Source organism: Cavia porcellus, unplaced genomic scaffold, assembly GCF_034190915.1.
Source record: "Cavia porcellus strain 051 isolate PalLab524CR breed Dunkin Hartley unplaced genomic scaffold, mCavPor4.1 scaffold_12, whole genome shotgun sequence".
Taxonomy (NCBI): domain Eukaryota; kingdom Metazoa; phylum Chordata; class Mammalia; order Rodentia; family Caviidae; genus Cavia; species Cavia porcellus.
This window is the reverse complement of record NW_026947495.1, coordinates 17,527,375-17,542,117: the sequence shown is the minus strand read 5'-3', so window position 1 is coordinate 17,542,117 and position 14,743 is coordinate 17,527,375. Positions and strand designations below refer to the sequence as shown.

The following is a 14,743-nucleotide window of genomic DNA, read 5'->3' as shown; positions in this document are numbered from 1 at the left end:
GAAGAGCAGGAGGGGACTCGCTGTTCCACAGTGTATAGTGGGAGTCCAGCAGGAAAGCATTTGCGGCTCACCACAGACAACCCCTAGCAACAATGAGGTTGGGGTTGGATGGTTGCTCCCAGCCAGGGACACCACGTGTCCATTGCATAGTCCTTGTGCCTGGCACCACATAGCACCAGACATAGAAACTCCACACCCCCCTTTTCCAGCACTCTCCCTCCTGTGCTGGTGTCCTTAAGAAATCAATGCACAAGAGGGACAAAAGATAGGGAACAGAAGTCCGTTCCCTCCCCTTCCATGCCTGTGCCTTCTTAGGACAGGGCTGGCATCCCTCAGTTTGATCCCGGGTGCTAGTATACTGCAGCACTTTGTGCTGGGCAAATTTTGGACAAGAGGGAGAGGGTGGCAGGAGGGCCAGCCCCAGTGCCCTCTGGTGACCAACTTCCTGTCTTCTCTTGCAGGCACCAGAGTGCTGGGAGAGATGGATAAGCCCCTGATCAGCCGCCACCGGGTGGACAGTGATGGGAGCCTTGCTGAGCCCCCCAGTGGGGCCCCTAAAGTGGGCATTCTGGGCAGTGGCGACTTTGCCCGCTCCCTGGCCACACGCCTGGTGGGCTCTGGCTTCAGCGTGGTGGTGGGGAGTCGTAACCCCAAACGCACAGCTGGGCTGTTCCCCTCATCAACCCAAGTGACCTTCCAGGAGGAGGCAGTGAGATCTCCAGGGGTCATCTTTGTGGCTGTGTTTCGGGAGCACTACTCCTCACTGTGTGGCCTCAGTGACCAGTTGGCCGGCAAAATCCTGGTGGATGTGAGCAACCCTACAGAGCAGGAGCACCTCCAGCATCGCGAGTCCAATGCAGAGTACCTGGCCTCACTTTTCCCCACCTGCACAGTGGTCAAGGCCTTCAATGTCATCTCTGCCTGGACCCTGCAGGCTGGCCCAAGGGATGGCAACCGGCAGGTAGGTCCCAGCAAAATCATCAACTTCATAACGATAAATATAAATGGCTCATTTTCCTTGAAGGCCATTAGCAGGACAGCTTTATTTAATGTGTGTATTATCTCAGCTAATGTCATGTCACTGCAAAATTCCTTTTTACAGGGCAGGAAACTGAGGGTCAGAGATATTAATGATCATGCCCAAGAACTCACAGCTGCTGAGTTGGGATTTGAGTCCAGTTCATGTGGATCTAAACCTATGTTCTTTCTGCTAAAGGGTTAGGTTTGCTAGGGGCTGAAGAGGAAAAGGTAATGAATGGGTTTTTGACTATTTGAAGTCAGGGAGAGACTTTGTAAAATTGGACTCAGAAAGAAGAAATAAGATGCCAGGCCCTAAGGAAGACAAGGAGGTGTCAGATTTTATTTGGTTAATTCCAAGAGCTTCTAGGAACTGAGTGGATTTCTCAGAACAGCCAACAGCAAGTTTTCTGGGGCTGGAAAGTGGCTCCACAGCACAGCCAGTGTTGCATACACTTCTTAGCAAAAGGAGTTTCCCCCAAACAAGATGGTGTTTAATGCCAAAGACCTCCTGCCCCTTCCTGTGGAAGACTGTCAGATCTACACATACACATCCAGGAAGTGCAGGCAGGTGCTGGCCTCCAGAGGAGACTCCAGAGGAGCTCCCTAGCTCTGGCTTCAGGGCCTGGAATCTGGCTACATCCTGGGGCTCCCATGTGGGGGCTGGCTGGGGCCAGGGCCAGTTGGAGAAGACTTGGAGGTGGGCTTGGACCTGGGATCACCTTGTGATAGGCTCAGGGATCAGGGAGGGCATTCTAGGATAAGGGGATGATCTATAAAGGCACAGAAGTACGACACAGTGATCCCAGGCCTGTTTCTTCATCTGAAAAATAAGGACAGGAGTACCCACCTGCAGGCCAAGGAATCATATGTATGAAGCCTGGATCAGACTGGTCCTCAGGAAGTACTGGGGACCAGACCAACTGACTCTAGCAGAGTCACACGGCCCACAGAGTGCCTGGAGGTATGAAGACACCCGTGCACTTGCAGTAGGAGCTCATGAGGAATACTGGCTACCGGGCTGAGAAGGCAGGCAGGTCTGGCTGGCGGAAGGTTCCCTGTGGATCTGCACAGAACCCCTTTGCACCGAGTGACAGCAGTGCAGCAAGAGCTGCATGTCCCTGGCTCTGTGCAAACCTGTGATTGAGCAACTCCTGGAGCAGGCCACAGTTCGTGGAAGCAGCCATTCCAAGAGCCAGGGGGCTTCTTAGAGGGGCACATTGCCATGGCTGTTGTCAGCGACTTGGACGGGATACTCACTGTGAGTTGTGGGCCCTACTGGGCACACAGGACCAGGGGCCAAAGGCTACCAGCACCCTGAAAAAGCCCTGGCCTGGGAGTAAGAGCCTCCCTGTGCTCCCAGCTGCACCATCTCCTGGAAGCTCACTTAGACAAGGCTCTGGGCCTCAGTTTCCTCACCTGCTCAGTAAGTTGAACCTGTGTGGTTGTGAGGCCCTGCCCTGTCCAGGGACCTGTGACTCTGCTCAATGATCCTTTTCTTTCTCTGCACAGGTACCCATCTGCAGTGACCAGCCAGAAGCCAAGCACATCATCTCAGAGATGGTTCACGCCATGGGCTTCATGCCCTTGGACATGGGCTCCCTGGCATCAGCCCGTGAGGTAGAGGCCATGCCGCTGCGCCTCCTGCCAGCCTGGAAGGTGCCCGCGCTCCTGGCCTTAGGGCTTTTTGTGTGTTTCTTTGCCTACAACTTCATCCGGGATGTGCTGCAGCCCTACGTGCAGGAGGGCAAGAACAAGTTCTACAAGCTGCCCGTGTCCGTGGTCAACACCACGCTGCCGTGCGTGGCCTACGTGCTGCTGTCGCTGGTATACCTGCCTGGTGTGCTGGCGGCTGCCCTGCAGCTGCAGCGGGGCACCAAGTACCGCCGCTTCCCCGACTGGTTGGACCACTGGCTGCAGCACCGCAAGCAGATCGGCCTGCTCAGCTTCTTCTGCGCCACGCTGCACGCGCTCTACAGCTTCTGCCTGCCCCTGCGCCGCTCCCACCGCTATGACTTAGTCAACCTGGCCGTCAAGCAGGTGCCACCCTTGCCCTCCTCCTTCCTGTCCCTCCACACACACCCGGAGCCAGGTGCAGACTGTGTTCCAGTAGGGCAGTGCCCCTGCCCTACAGTCCAGAGTTCTGAGTCTCACGGAGTAGAGCAGAGGAGGACCCCCATCCTCTTGAGCACAGACTTACAAAAGACTCAGTTGAGCGAGAACAGACCTGTAGCAGATCATGAGCAAAGCAGAGCTGGGATGGTAGAGGGGGCGGGGGAGGGTCTTGCTGATGAGACACAGGTGAGAGTGAGCTGGCAGTGCTGCAGACCAAACGGGCAGCAAGAACAGGGCCCCCAGGTGACAGCAGGCCTGGCATTCAGGAGGCCTGAGGCACTGGACCTGAGGGAGCCAGTGGAGGCCATGGCCTGAGAGTTAGAAGCCACACTGGGGCCTTCGAGGCTAAGCAAGGCCTTTGGCCATAGTTCCTGAGGGACCCAGGGAGCCGGTGAAGGGTTTGAGTTAAACACTGATGATCTGCCTGATACTCTTACCTGGCTCACTCTAGCTGCTGGGCTTAGCAGAGACAAAGAGGTTGAAGGCAGACACTCTGGGACCAGGAAGAAGCAGGGACCAGGAAGGAGGCAGTGTCAGAACCCACTGGGAGGCTGGGAGGCTGGGAACAGGACGGGAGCAGCAGCAGGGCTAGATGCTGTCGAAGCCTGCTTTGAAGCTGGAGAATGTGGACGTGGTGATGTGATGGGCACAGGATGGGCAGGTGGTCATGGGTGAGTCTGGGCTCTGGTCTGTACTCTTGGGAGGACAGAGCTGCCATCACTGACATGGGGAGGCCTGAGGGGTGGGTGATTCTGATGATGGGTTTTTTATTTGAAGGGTGGTGGGTGGCATTATTTATTCATTTAGAAAAGCCATACGGTACTCCTTCACCAGCAGCATTCCTGGGAAATTGAGGGCCATCAGGCCATGCCAGGTGGGAACAGAGACTGCGTTGGCTGGCAGCTGTGTGCACAGAAATTAGCGTTAAGCTCCCTTCTGGTTTCCAAGCAGGAGCTTAGGGCTGAGTCCTGGGCATTAGTCCTGCCCATCGTGGCAGCACAGGTCAGCCCAGATGCCCATTTCATCCTCCCTCAGTCCAGGCTGGTGGCACTGCAGCGCCTCATCCTGCTAAGGACGTGGGGGCCTCCCTGTGCACACCTGTCATGTGGCCAGCCCCACACAGGAAGGGGACCAGTGGGCAAGGCTGGGCTGGGCCCGGGAACCTCAGACCTCTGCCCCAGCTGATTCCAGGCTCTGCTTCCCAGCTGGCAGCTTTGCAGAGGCCCCCATCTCCCCACCCACAGACACCTGGCATCACCGCCTCTGTGGGCTTCAGCTTTCCTAAGAGAAAGCAAGAGCCCGAGACATCAGGTGCAGGCACAAGATGCCTGCTGAGAATGAGAGGAAGGGAAAAAATAGTCAGGAACCCTTTAAAAAGAGCCCGATGTGTTCCAGGTACCATTCAAGATCTTTCCATATCTATTCTGAATTCATTTAATGTCCTTCCCATTTTGTAAGGCAAGGGCAGTACTACCCTCAATTCACAGATGAGAAAACAAGGACACAGAGAAGTTATTCCTTGACCAAAGTCATTCAGACAGTAAGTAGCAGACCTGGGGTTCAGAACCAGCCGTTCTATTCCAGATCCATGCTTGAACACATTCTACTTTCTAAAGGAAAACAAGGCCAAATTACCAATCCAGCTAATGGTCTCGGAACTCAGGTCATTAGTCCATTTACTCATTTATTGGGCACCTGCCCTGCCAGACCCTGCAGCCATAGACAGGCCTAAGACATAATCTCACCCCTCAGCCAGACCTGGGAATTCTTGTCTCGAAGCATCACTGATTAGAACAGAGATACTGACCTGAAACAAGTTCCAGGCCGTCTCTGTCCTCGGGCCCCTGATGTGTAGCTCAAGGTCTCTCCTAGTGCTAATGTATTTGATGTTCTTTGGTGATGTTTCCCTACTTGCTTCTAAAAAACAAAAAAGCTAGCCTGCTTGAAGGAGGCTTTTGGAACTCCTGGGGTACTGGGACTGCACGTGTGGCCCTCTGCTCTGAGTTGGTGGCTGTGTCATTCAGTACTTGGGAAGAAGGTGACACCATCCACCCACAGGGCACAAGACTAACCACTACTCCTCTCCCATCCCTGAGGACAGCTGCTCAGCTGCCTTTCTCTAAACTCTCCACCCTCCTAGGCTCTCCTTGATATCTTGTTAGCTCACTTCTGCCCCGGCACCAATGCCTGGACACGGGAAAGATGCCTCCCTGGGTTCCAAAGCCCTTTTGGGCTGTAGATGCCAGTCTAGGTTGCCAGGCAACCGTGCCTCCCATAGGACGGCTCACTCTCAGAGGCAGTGTAGAAGGCTTGTCTTGCAAAAGTCCTTTGCTTGCTCTGCAGCGTTCTCAAGGGCAAAGCCTGGGAGCACAGGTTTAACACACAGCAGCCCAGAATGAGGAAGGGGGTGTTAAGCAGATACTACATAGTCAGACTGGCTGTGCCTTCCCAGCAGGTCCTACAGTGGTCCCCACTAGAGGGGCTACTTCACCCACCTGTACTCTCCCAGCTGCCCATTGGGCTCTTTGAGTAAGGGCTCATGTTAACCTGGGCACAGGAACCTCCTCCAGGGTTTCCTTTGAGCCTCGACTCTACAGACATCAACACAGATCTGTGTTCCGGCTGTAGAGAAAACTTTTGAGATGTTTGTGGGCCATAGTATTACCAATAACTGACGTTTGTATGGCCCTTGCTGGTTTATTTGTACTGTTCCGTAGAGGTGCATTTCAAGATCAACATCAGCTACACTATTTTACCCGGGCACTGTTTTCCCAGTCCCCTCATCCCAATCTAATTTGTACAGGACTATCAGAGACCAGTCTAACTCTCAGCTAACCAGGTCACCCTGAGAAGCAGACTCCCTGCTGTGCTCGATATATTGGAGACCTTCAGGGTAAGGCCATGTTCCCTTTCCAAACTGATCTCCCCACTTGTCCTGTGACCTATCACACTTGGTTCCTGGACTGGCCATTGGATGGCCAAGCTTATTCATCTTGGCCTCGAGTACTCACACTAGGAAAGCTTGACTTTGGCAAACTCTCATTCCTCCCTCAAAACCCTGCTTCTGTAAAGATTCTCCAAGCCTATATCCCCAAACCCCATGCCCACCTCTGTAAATTACTGTATTTTGTACACTTTTCTATTGTTTTTCTAATATACCACTCGATCTGGCTCTTCTACACCTTAAGGTCCAGGATTCCTAATACAGTGTCCTTCCCGGTGTATGCCCAGTTCATGACTATGAAATTGGTTACCTTTTGAGGCTGCCTTTTGCCAATATCAGGAATCTCTTAAGAGTGTACATAGACCTGGGGGCAAGAACTTGGTTAACTGCCCAGCTGCCTCTGGAAAAAACAGCACCAGCCATTTATTATATTAAGCACCTATTATGTGCATGTCATATGTTGCTTATTTTACAAACAGTACCCTTTTGGATTTGGTTTTGGTATTTTCTTTTATTCATTCATTCTTTCTTTTTTTCAAGACACTCATTAATTTGCTCTCACTGGTCTTGAACTTGCAATCCTTCTGCCTCAGCGTCTTGGATATGTCAGAACAGGCAAACATCATCCTATTACAGTCCGTTAAGTAACACAGCCAGAGAGAGATGGTGGTACTGCTAGCAAGATAACAGTTACCCCGTGGTGAATTGCCTGGGTCTCAGGACTGCCAGGAAAGAGCTGGCATCAGAATCCAATGTGAAATGACACATTGGCTGCATTCTCCAGGCTGCTCTTGCACTCCCTGCCCTTCCTGCCCTTCCTGCCCTTCCTGCCCTTCCTGCCCTGTGTTGGGAGACTGGGCTCAGCTCTCTTCCTCACCACTGCCCACCATGGCGACTGGGAGAAGGGGTGGTGCCACAGCCTTGCGCCCCAGCCCGAGGTCCTGCAGTGTTAGCCTGCAGCCCAACCAAAAAGGAAAAGCTCCCCAAGGATGCCATCTTTCCATCTCTGGCTGATGACCACTCCCCTACAGCGGGAAAAATACCCCTCTGTGGTCTTCTCCTGTGAAGATCGAAACACACATGACCACCCCATCCTTTGATCTGCCGTAGACAGGAGAGCATCCCCAAGGGAGTAGAGGCTGTTAGCTCCCGGGCAGCATGTGACACTGGTACCCAGACCTGGCCATCCAGCGCTTCTTACCTTCCCCTGCTTTCCAGCATCACCTCAGAGAAGGACTATCAGGAAAACCAAGCCATTGTGAAAGCCCATGTGTGCAGCTGTGCAAACCCTGACTTATGACTTAATCGCCTGATCTCACCCAAACGCAGCTAGGAAGGACTAATGAAGTAGAACTGAATAGACAGCTTGCCACGTGGAGATGACTTACTTAGCAGTGGTTGTTAGTGCAGCTGAGAGTGAGTCTCTTAGGCACAGCTGTGGAGGGGACCCATGTCCTAGGCAGGTCCCCTTGGCCACACCTTCCTAACTAAAGCTACCCTTGCTGTTTCCACTACACAAAGCACAGGAGCAAGATGGTAAAGCTTCAGGCATGACATCTTCCAAATCTCCCAGGTGGGGAAACTGAGGCCCAGAGACACAGCTAGTGGTCAGGACAAGAAGCAAGGCCCCAGACTCTTGGTCCTTCTGAGGCTTAAAGATGCCAACATAAGCCAGCCTGCCCCACAGGGGTACAGTGGTGGTCACTGTTCACAGATTGCAGGCAGAGCGCCCAGTGCAGGGCGTTTTCTCGGTTTCTTTACACTTCCTCTCATAAACTTGCCCACTGCCTTTGCTGAGGCCCTAGATTAATTTTCATATTTTATCTTATAAGCGGGCTTAACTTTTTCTTTCCCTTCTGTAACCTTTTCTCAGAAAAAAACCCACAAGTCATCCTGTTTTGAGAGGCAGGGACCAGCCTCCTGAGGCAGAGTCATTTTCTCAGGGAGGTGCTGCCCTGGTAGAAGAAAACCACCAGTGATTCCCAGGGCTTCTCAGAGAGCACCCTGACTTCTAGGAGCTCAGCTCCTCGAGCAAGTGGGGAGGCGATGATCCCACTGAAGGGGCTGACGTGCTTTCTGTGTCGCCAGGCCAGAGGGCCCATCACGGGTGCTCCGGGTAGGTGGATGGGAATAGGTTCCCAGTCTTGCAAGAGCTCAGTGGGAGACCTCAGAGGCAGTGTTTGTTGCAGCCCCAAGCAAGCACACACAGTGGGTACTTTCTGGGTGCCCAGGAGCCCCGAAGTGAGTGGACGCCAGCCTGTGTTGGTCTCCACTGGGTGGCAGGGGTCCAGCTAAAGCTGTGCGCCCCAGCAGAACGATAAATGGGTGGGAAGTGAGAGGCTGGGGGCTTTGAGTTAGAAGTGCTGGATCTATTGAGTTAGAAGTCTGTGTGTGTCTTTGTGGGGTTTTTGTTTTAATCTTTTTCAGTTTTTTTATTAGAAAATGTTTGCATTACATTATGATTACTTTTTGGGGGGAGAGTGGGTACAGGTACGTAACACATCTTAATTCTTTTTTTCATTCCTTTTCCTCTCCCTCCATTGCTTGATACTTTTATTATTTAAATAAAATCTATCTCTTTTCTTTCTAATATCTGTGTTTTATTTGGCTCTTTAAGTTTTGAGTTGCTCATATAAGAGGAAACCATGCAGTATTGAAACCTGTGTATCTGATTTATGTTCTATTTCTTTTTTATCAGTACCGGGGATCGAACTCACGACTGCCTGCTTGCAAGGCAGGCGCTTATGCCGCTGAGCTAAATCCCCAGCCCCTGATTTATGTTCTAAAGATGCATCATTTTTCTTGGATGTGACAAGTTTATCCTTCTTTGTAGCAGAGTAGTACTCCATTGTATATAATTACCACTCTTTTTTTTTTGTACTGGGGATCAAACTCACGACCTCACATTTGCCAAGCAGGCACTTATGCTGCTGAGCTAATCCTCACCCCTGGCTCTACCACCTTTTCTTTATCCACTCATCTGTTGATGGACATATAGGTTGCTTCCAAGACTTAGCTATTGTGCTGTTATGAACATGGATATGCATGGTATCACTGTGGTATGATGTCTTTAGGTTTCTTGGGAAGATACTAGAAGGGGAATAGCTGGTTCTGATGGAATTCCTTATGTATCTTTGTGTGTTCTGAGCCAATGATAGGGCAGACTGAGGGACCAGGATGACAGGGGCCCACCTGCCTAATGGGGAGCTAGCCAGCAGAGCTGGCCTATCTGACTGAGGAATTCCAAGCTGGAAGAGCACCTCTCTGTTGTCCTGTGATATAGGGACCAGAAAACCATGTGGCACAGTCATACTTGGAGGATCTGTATTTCTTATCAACTTCCCTGATTCCTTATTTCAGCCAGTGTGTCCCTTCTGGCTAGCTGTCCCCCAGGCAGATGTGGGGGATCCTAGAGGAGCTCATGGACTTGGATTTGTACCTTGTATTCCTCATCCGTAGAATGGGTTAACAGTGATCCCTCCCTGTAGGGTGGGTGACTGCAAAATGAAATGGGCCAATAACACCTGAGCAACACTTTACACACAGCCAGGCGCTTGTTGGGTGTTAGGTGGGATGTGATAGGCAGTCCTGCCTGGCTGACCAGTCCCATGGGTCCCAGCTGCATCCACAATGCTCATGCCGTTCTTTACGTCCATGCCAGGTCTTGACCAACAAGAGCCACATCTGGGTGGAGGAGGAAGTCTGGCGCATGGAGATATACCTCTCGCTGGGAGTGCTGGCCCTCGGTACACTGTCCCTGCTGGCCATCACCTCACTGCCATCCATTGCAAACTCACTCAACTGGAGAGAGTTCAGCTTTGTGCAGGTAAAGCAGATGTCCCCAGAGCAAGTGAACCCAGCAAGGAGCCCACCCACCTGTCTGCGGAAGATGCTTTCCCCTCCCCTCCCCAAATTGCCTTGGTTTGGATCATGGGCACAGAAGGGCCCACCGCTTGGATGCTGGGTTTCCCATCCTCGGGGTCTTCTCAGCTTCCTGGTAAAGAGCTACCTGCACACATTCATTTCCGGACATCAGGGAAGCCAGATGAGAGGAATGTGGAAAAATAGAGAACTCTGGAGCCTGTGAGGCAGGTTCATATTCTGCCATCCTTGAGCTGTCCACCCGACAGTTTGGTGGTCTGGATGGGAGGCAGTGAGTATGTGAGCTTGGCTGGCCACCTGCACTGTCTTTTTAACCTGGTGCTCCTGTTCCCCTTAGCACAGTGGGGATGGGAGGTGAACATTATGGTCACTGTATAAAGGATGAGGCAGTGTTTTCCAAAGGACATCATCTCTGGAGAAATATCCAGAAGTAGGAGGGCTGGGGCAGGGTGTGTGGCTCAGTGGGCAAGCAGGTGCCCTAGCAGGACAAGGCCTGTGTTCCATCTCCAGTACCATAAAGAAATAAAAAAGCAGGTATGTCATCAAACATACTTGGGAAGACTTGCTTCCCCCTAAAAGGTTCCAGAAATGTCAACACCATCCAAATCTCTGTTCTCCAGACTGATTAAGTGTAGTCCTGGGCTCTCAGGTGACAGCCATCAGCACTCCTGTGGCACACTCTGGGCAGTGCTGCCAGTGGCCCCACGGTCTCTGTGCACTTGTTCAATCAGTAGATGTTCACTGAGTACTCACTGCATGCCAGACGTCACACCAGGCCTGGAATATGAGAGGGGACAAGACAGGCAGAGCCTTGTTCAATTGTAACGGAAATAACTGGGATGGGGACATTTCTGACATTTCTTTAGCACCTCCCACTGTCCTCTGCACCAAGCATGCGGTCAGTGTTGGCGGATCAACTCATCCCCTCCTGTGGACGGGGCTGACTAATGCTGGATCCCGCCTCAGATTGTATCAGGGCAGAGAACAGCCATCGGATCCACCCCCACTGTCAACAGAAATCTGTCGAGTGTCTCCTGTGTGCCGTGAGCACTCAAAGGGACAGTGACTGTGCTGCTTTTATGTAATCCAGATTAATTATTTTTGACTGAGGACCCTTAGCCTACTGCAGAACAAAACGGGCTTGGTTGTTTTTTAAAATGTGCCTATGACTCTCACAGCTCTTCTCCTCTCAGAAAGTCCCTGGAGGAGGACTCAGGCTGGCACATGCTGGCATAAGAAGGTGAGGGAAAGGCATTTTACTGATCTGCCACTAATCCCCCTGTGCCTCACACCCAAATCTGGGATTTTCCTGTTCACGCCTAGTGTATCCGGGGTGTACCCTTTGTCCACAATTAAAGCAGACTGCAGGCGGCTCCCTCACCACAAAGTTGCTCCCTTAAGCAGCGTAGATTATGTGTCTGGCTCTGGCTGCTGCAAAAAGCCAGTGGATTTGCTTTTGTTAGCAAAACTGCCAGGGACCCCAGCAGCTGGGCTCTGCTTTGCATACTGAAGAGCTGCAATCAAAACACAAAAGTTCTTTTGCCACTGCAGGAGCTGAGGAGGGGAGTGGATGGGGGGGAGGGCAGGATTTTATTTGTAGAAATCAAATGCCTATACTCCATCCACAAAAGCTAGCGCTTTGTCTCTCAAGAGAACCAGTATGGAAGAGCCACTGCCAGGTCCCAGAACTCTGTGTGAAAGAAAAATAGCATTTTGCTGTTATTCTTAGGGTATCTCTCCACACTCTATGATCCCTGATTAAGCTACCACCCATTTCTTGTTTTGTTTTGCTTTCGTGGGGTAGGGCTGTTTTGTTGTTGTTTGTTTCTCTGAGGCAGGAGCTCACTATGTAGTGCAGGCTGGCCTAGAACTGGCTAAAGTAGCCCAGGCTGGCCTTGAACTCATGGTAATTCTCCTGCGTTGACCTCCCTAAGTGCTGGGATGTCACGCTTTTGCCACCACACCCAACTTGTTTTACTTTTTGGAGACAAAGTCTCACTGTGTTGCCCCATCTTGTACAACAACTCTACCAATCCTTCTCCCTCAGCCTCCTAGGTAGCCAGAATTATAGGCTTATGTCACCATGCCCAGCTGCATCATTTTAAAAATGAAACAAAAGTAGAATAGAACAGAACAGAAACGAGCCAGGCATGGTGGCACACACCTGTAATCCCAGCACTTGGGAGGCTGAGGCAGGGAGTTCAAGGCCACCTGAATTACATAAACAAGTTCAAGGGCAACCTGTACTACCTAATGAGATCCTGTCTCAAAAAACAAAAGCAAACAAAAAAATAAAAATAAAAAACAGCAAACGAAACATTAGAGTACTTTGTATGATGTATGGATAGATGTGTTCAGGTTCCATTGGTTTAGTAGTTAAATATATATGTGTGCTAGAGCTGGCTGTGTACTGGATATTAACATGCACTTCTTATTGTGAGCCTCAATGAAGCCACAGAGCCCTTTTGAAAGGACACAGATGCCCAGCCTTGCCTCACACCTATGGACTCGGATGCTTGGAGATAGCTCCAGAACTCTGCATGACCCTCAGAGATACACACTGCCTTGTGTGGTGTTCTCTGGTGGCACACTAGAGGTGCTGCATCAGAGCTGGGTCTGTCCCTCAGTCTCATTTATGGGCTCTGCAACATTTGACCCTCAGTCTTATTTATGGGCTCTGCACCATTTGATTTGTTCTGTAGCCTCTCAGGACTACTGCTTCCCTGCCTGTGCTGTGTTCACTCATGGAGTCAGGGAAAGGAGGTAAAATACTGGACCCATGAACCCAGGAAGGACTGTATATATTTTTTTTTTCCTTTGTGATGCTGGGGATTGAACCCAGCACCTCCCTGTGTGCTAGGCAAGTGCTCTACCACAGAGCTGCATCCCCAGCCTTGGATGATTTCTGAGGGAAGATAAAACCTCTTGTTAGCATGGCCAGTGATGAGCTAGCCATCTCCTAGCCACACCCTACAAACACACACACACACACACACACATGCACGCATGCACACGGCTACATTGCCACAGGGCCTAGAAACTGTGGTTGGTAATGTCTGAAATGAACCCTGGGTCTATAATCTTTTGTTTGCAGTGTATTGATTCCACAAAAAGGTGACTCATGTTTGCATTTATCCTTCTGTGCCCGAGGCTGTTTTCAAAGTTGTACGTTTTAGTTTGTAGGTTTTGGTTATTGTTGCTGTTGTTTGGGTGTTTGGTTTTGCCTTTGGCTATGGCTATGGTTATGGCTATGCTAAATGCTCCCAAGTCAGCCTGTTAAACATCATTAGATGGCAAAATACCTACCTAAGAGTAGCTGGTCTGCACAGAAAGCTAGGATTCAGCTCTTACCACCTAAATTCTGTCCAAGACAGAACATTCAGTGACCTTGTTCGCTCCAGCATTTTGCCTGAAATGGTGACAGAGCAGCATGACCCCAGTTTGGTGAGCGATCATCAAAGCCCTTTCACGCCATTATAATTGAGCACCAGCAGGAGCCACCCACGACCTGGCTGTTTCTTTTTTGCTAACAAGCTTCTGTATAATAAAAATGGCCCTCACTTGAGGGGGTTATTAATTGTCCCATGACAATTCCTCCTCTTCTTTTGGATCCCTTTGACAATACTAGGATTTTTAAAATTGTTCCCAAGGAGAGAGAGTTTCAGAGAAACAGACTCTGGAATTATCGAGGCTTCTCACCAGGACTGGGAAGTCAAAGGGCTTTTACTGTTGGCTGGTCATTGGCTGCGTGGTCTTGCTGTGGACTAGCTAGAGGCTGGGGTTTCTGCCATCCATACCTTGAGGTTTTAGAAGGCAGAGGATACAAATGTATGAGCAGGAGGATCTGACTGCCAGTGGTGGGCCCCAACACGGTGTGCATCTGCATCTTCCCAGTGTAAAATGAGGGACTGGGAATGGTGGCCCACATGGGTCACACTGGAGCTATATGGCATGTCCCCGAAGAAAGATGCGAAGGCCTTAGTGCGGCTACCATCCTAGACCTGGGTGGGTCCCCGTTGCCGTCCATCTGGGAAAGCTCCTGACACAGCGCGTAGGAACCAGAAGTCCCACAAAGGGTGTTTGTCTAAAGACAGGGACAGGCCCTCCCTAACCAGACAGCCTGTGCTTAGAGACCTGTGTGGACTTTTCAACCTCAAACTGGAAGGGTGTGGGTGAGAAGAGTTTCCAAAATTAGTGGTTTAGTCCTGGCTGCTCATTAGCATCATCTGCTGAACTCTGAAAAACAACAGATGCCTGAGCCCCACCCCAAGCTGATTTAATCTGAATTTTCAGGCATGGGGCTGGGGCAATCATATTTTTCTCAAGCTCTCCAGGTGATTTTAACATGAAGCTAAGGTTTGAAACCATTCACAGACTGAGCAATTCTCAGGGATTAAAGGTACTTTGCAACTCCAGAACTCCATAACAAGGAGTTGGGGCTAGACACCTGGCTAGAGAGCATCTATTGGCTGTGCAAGACTTATTCTTTATGGTCAGCACTGGGGGCCTTTTGAAAACAAACTCCCCCATTTCTCTATGCTGAGAAATCAGAATTTAGAAAAATTGGTGTGGCTCAGAAGTTACAGGTTCTTGTGTGTGTGTGTGTGTGTGTGTGTGTGTGTGTGTTTGCAGTACTGGAATTGAGCCAAAGGCCTTTGAACTGAACTACATCCCTCTCCTCTTTTTCACTTTTTATTTGAAGACAGAATTTCATCAAGTCACTAGCCCAATGTGAGCTCATGCCTCAGCCTCCCAAGGTACTGGGAATACAGATGCGTGCCATGA

The 14,743-nt window shown here is 50.7% G+C and overlaps 1 protein-coding gene across 5 annotated transcripts in view; it reads left to right on the top strand.

The window, feature by feature from the left end:
• Steap3 (STEAP3 metalloreductase) overlaps positions 1-14,743 on the top strand; it is a 47,392-nt gene that overhangs the window by 27,859 nt on the left and 4,790 nt on the right. For all 5 annotated transcript variants that reach the window (XM_063258957.1, XM_013142526.3, XM_063258956.1 and 2 more), the window contains exons 2-4: positions 462-961; positions 2,530-3,057; positions 9,738-9,902. In XM_063258957.1, the coding sequence (XP_063115027.1) occupies positions 462-961; positions 2,530-3,057; positions 9,738-9,902 (1,193 nt within the window). The remainder of the gene's footprint in view (positions 1-461; positions 962-2,529; positions 3,058-9,737; positions 9,903-14,743) is intronic.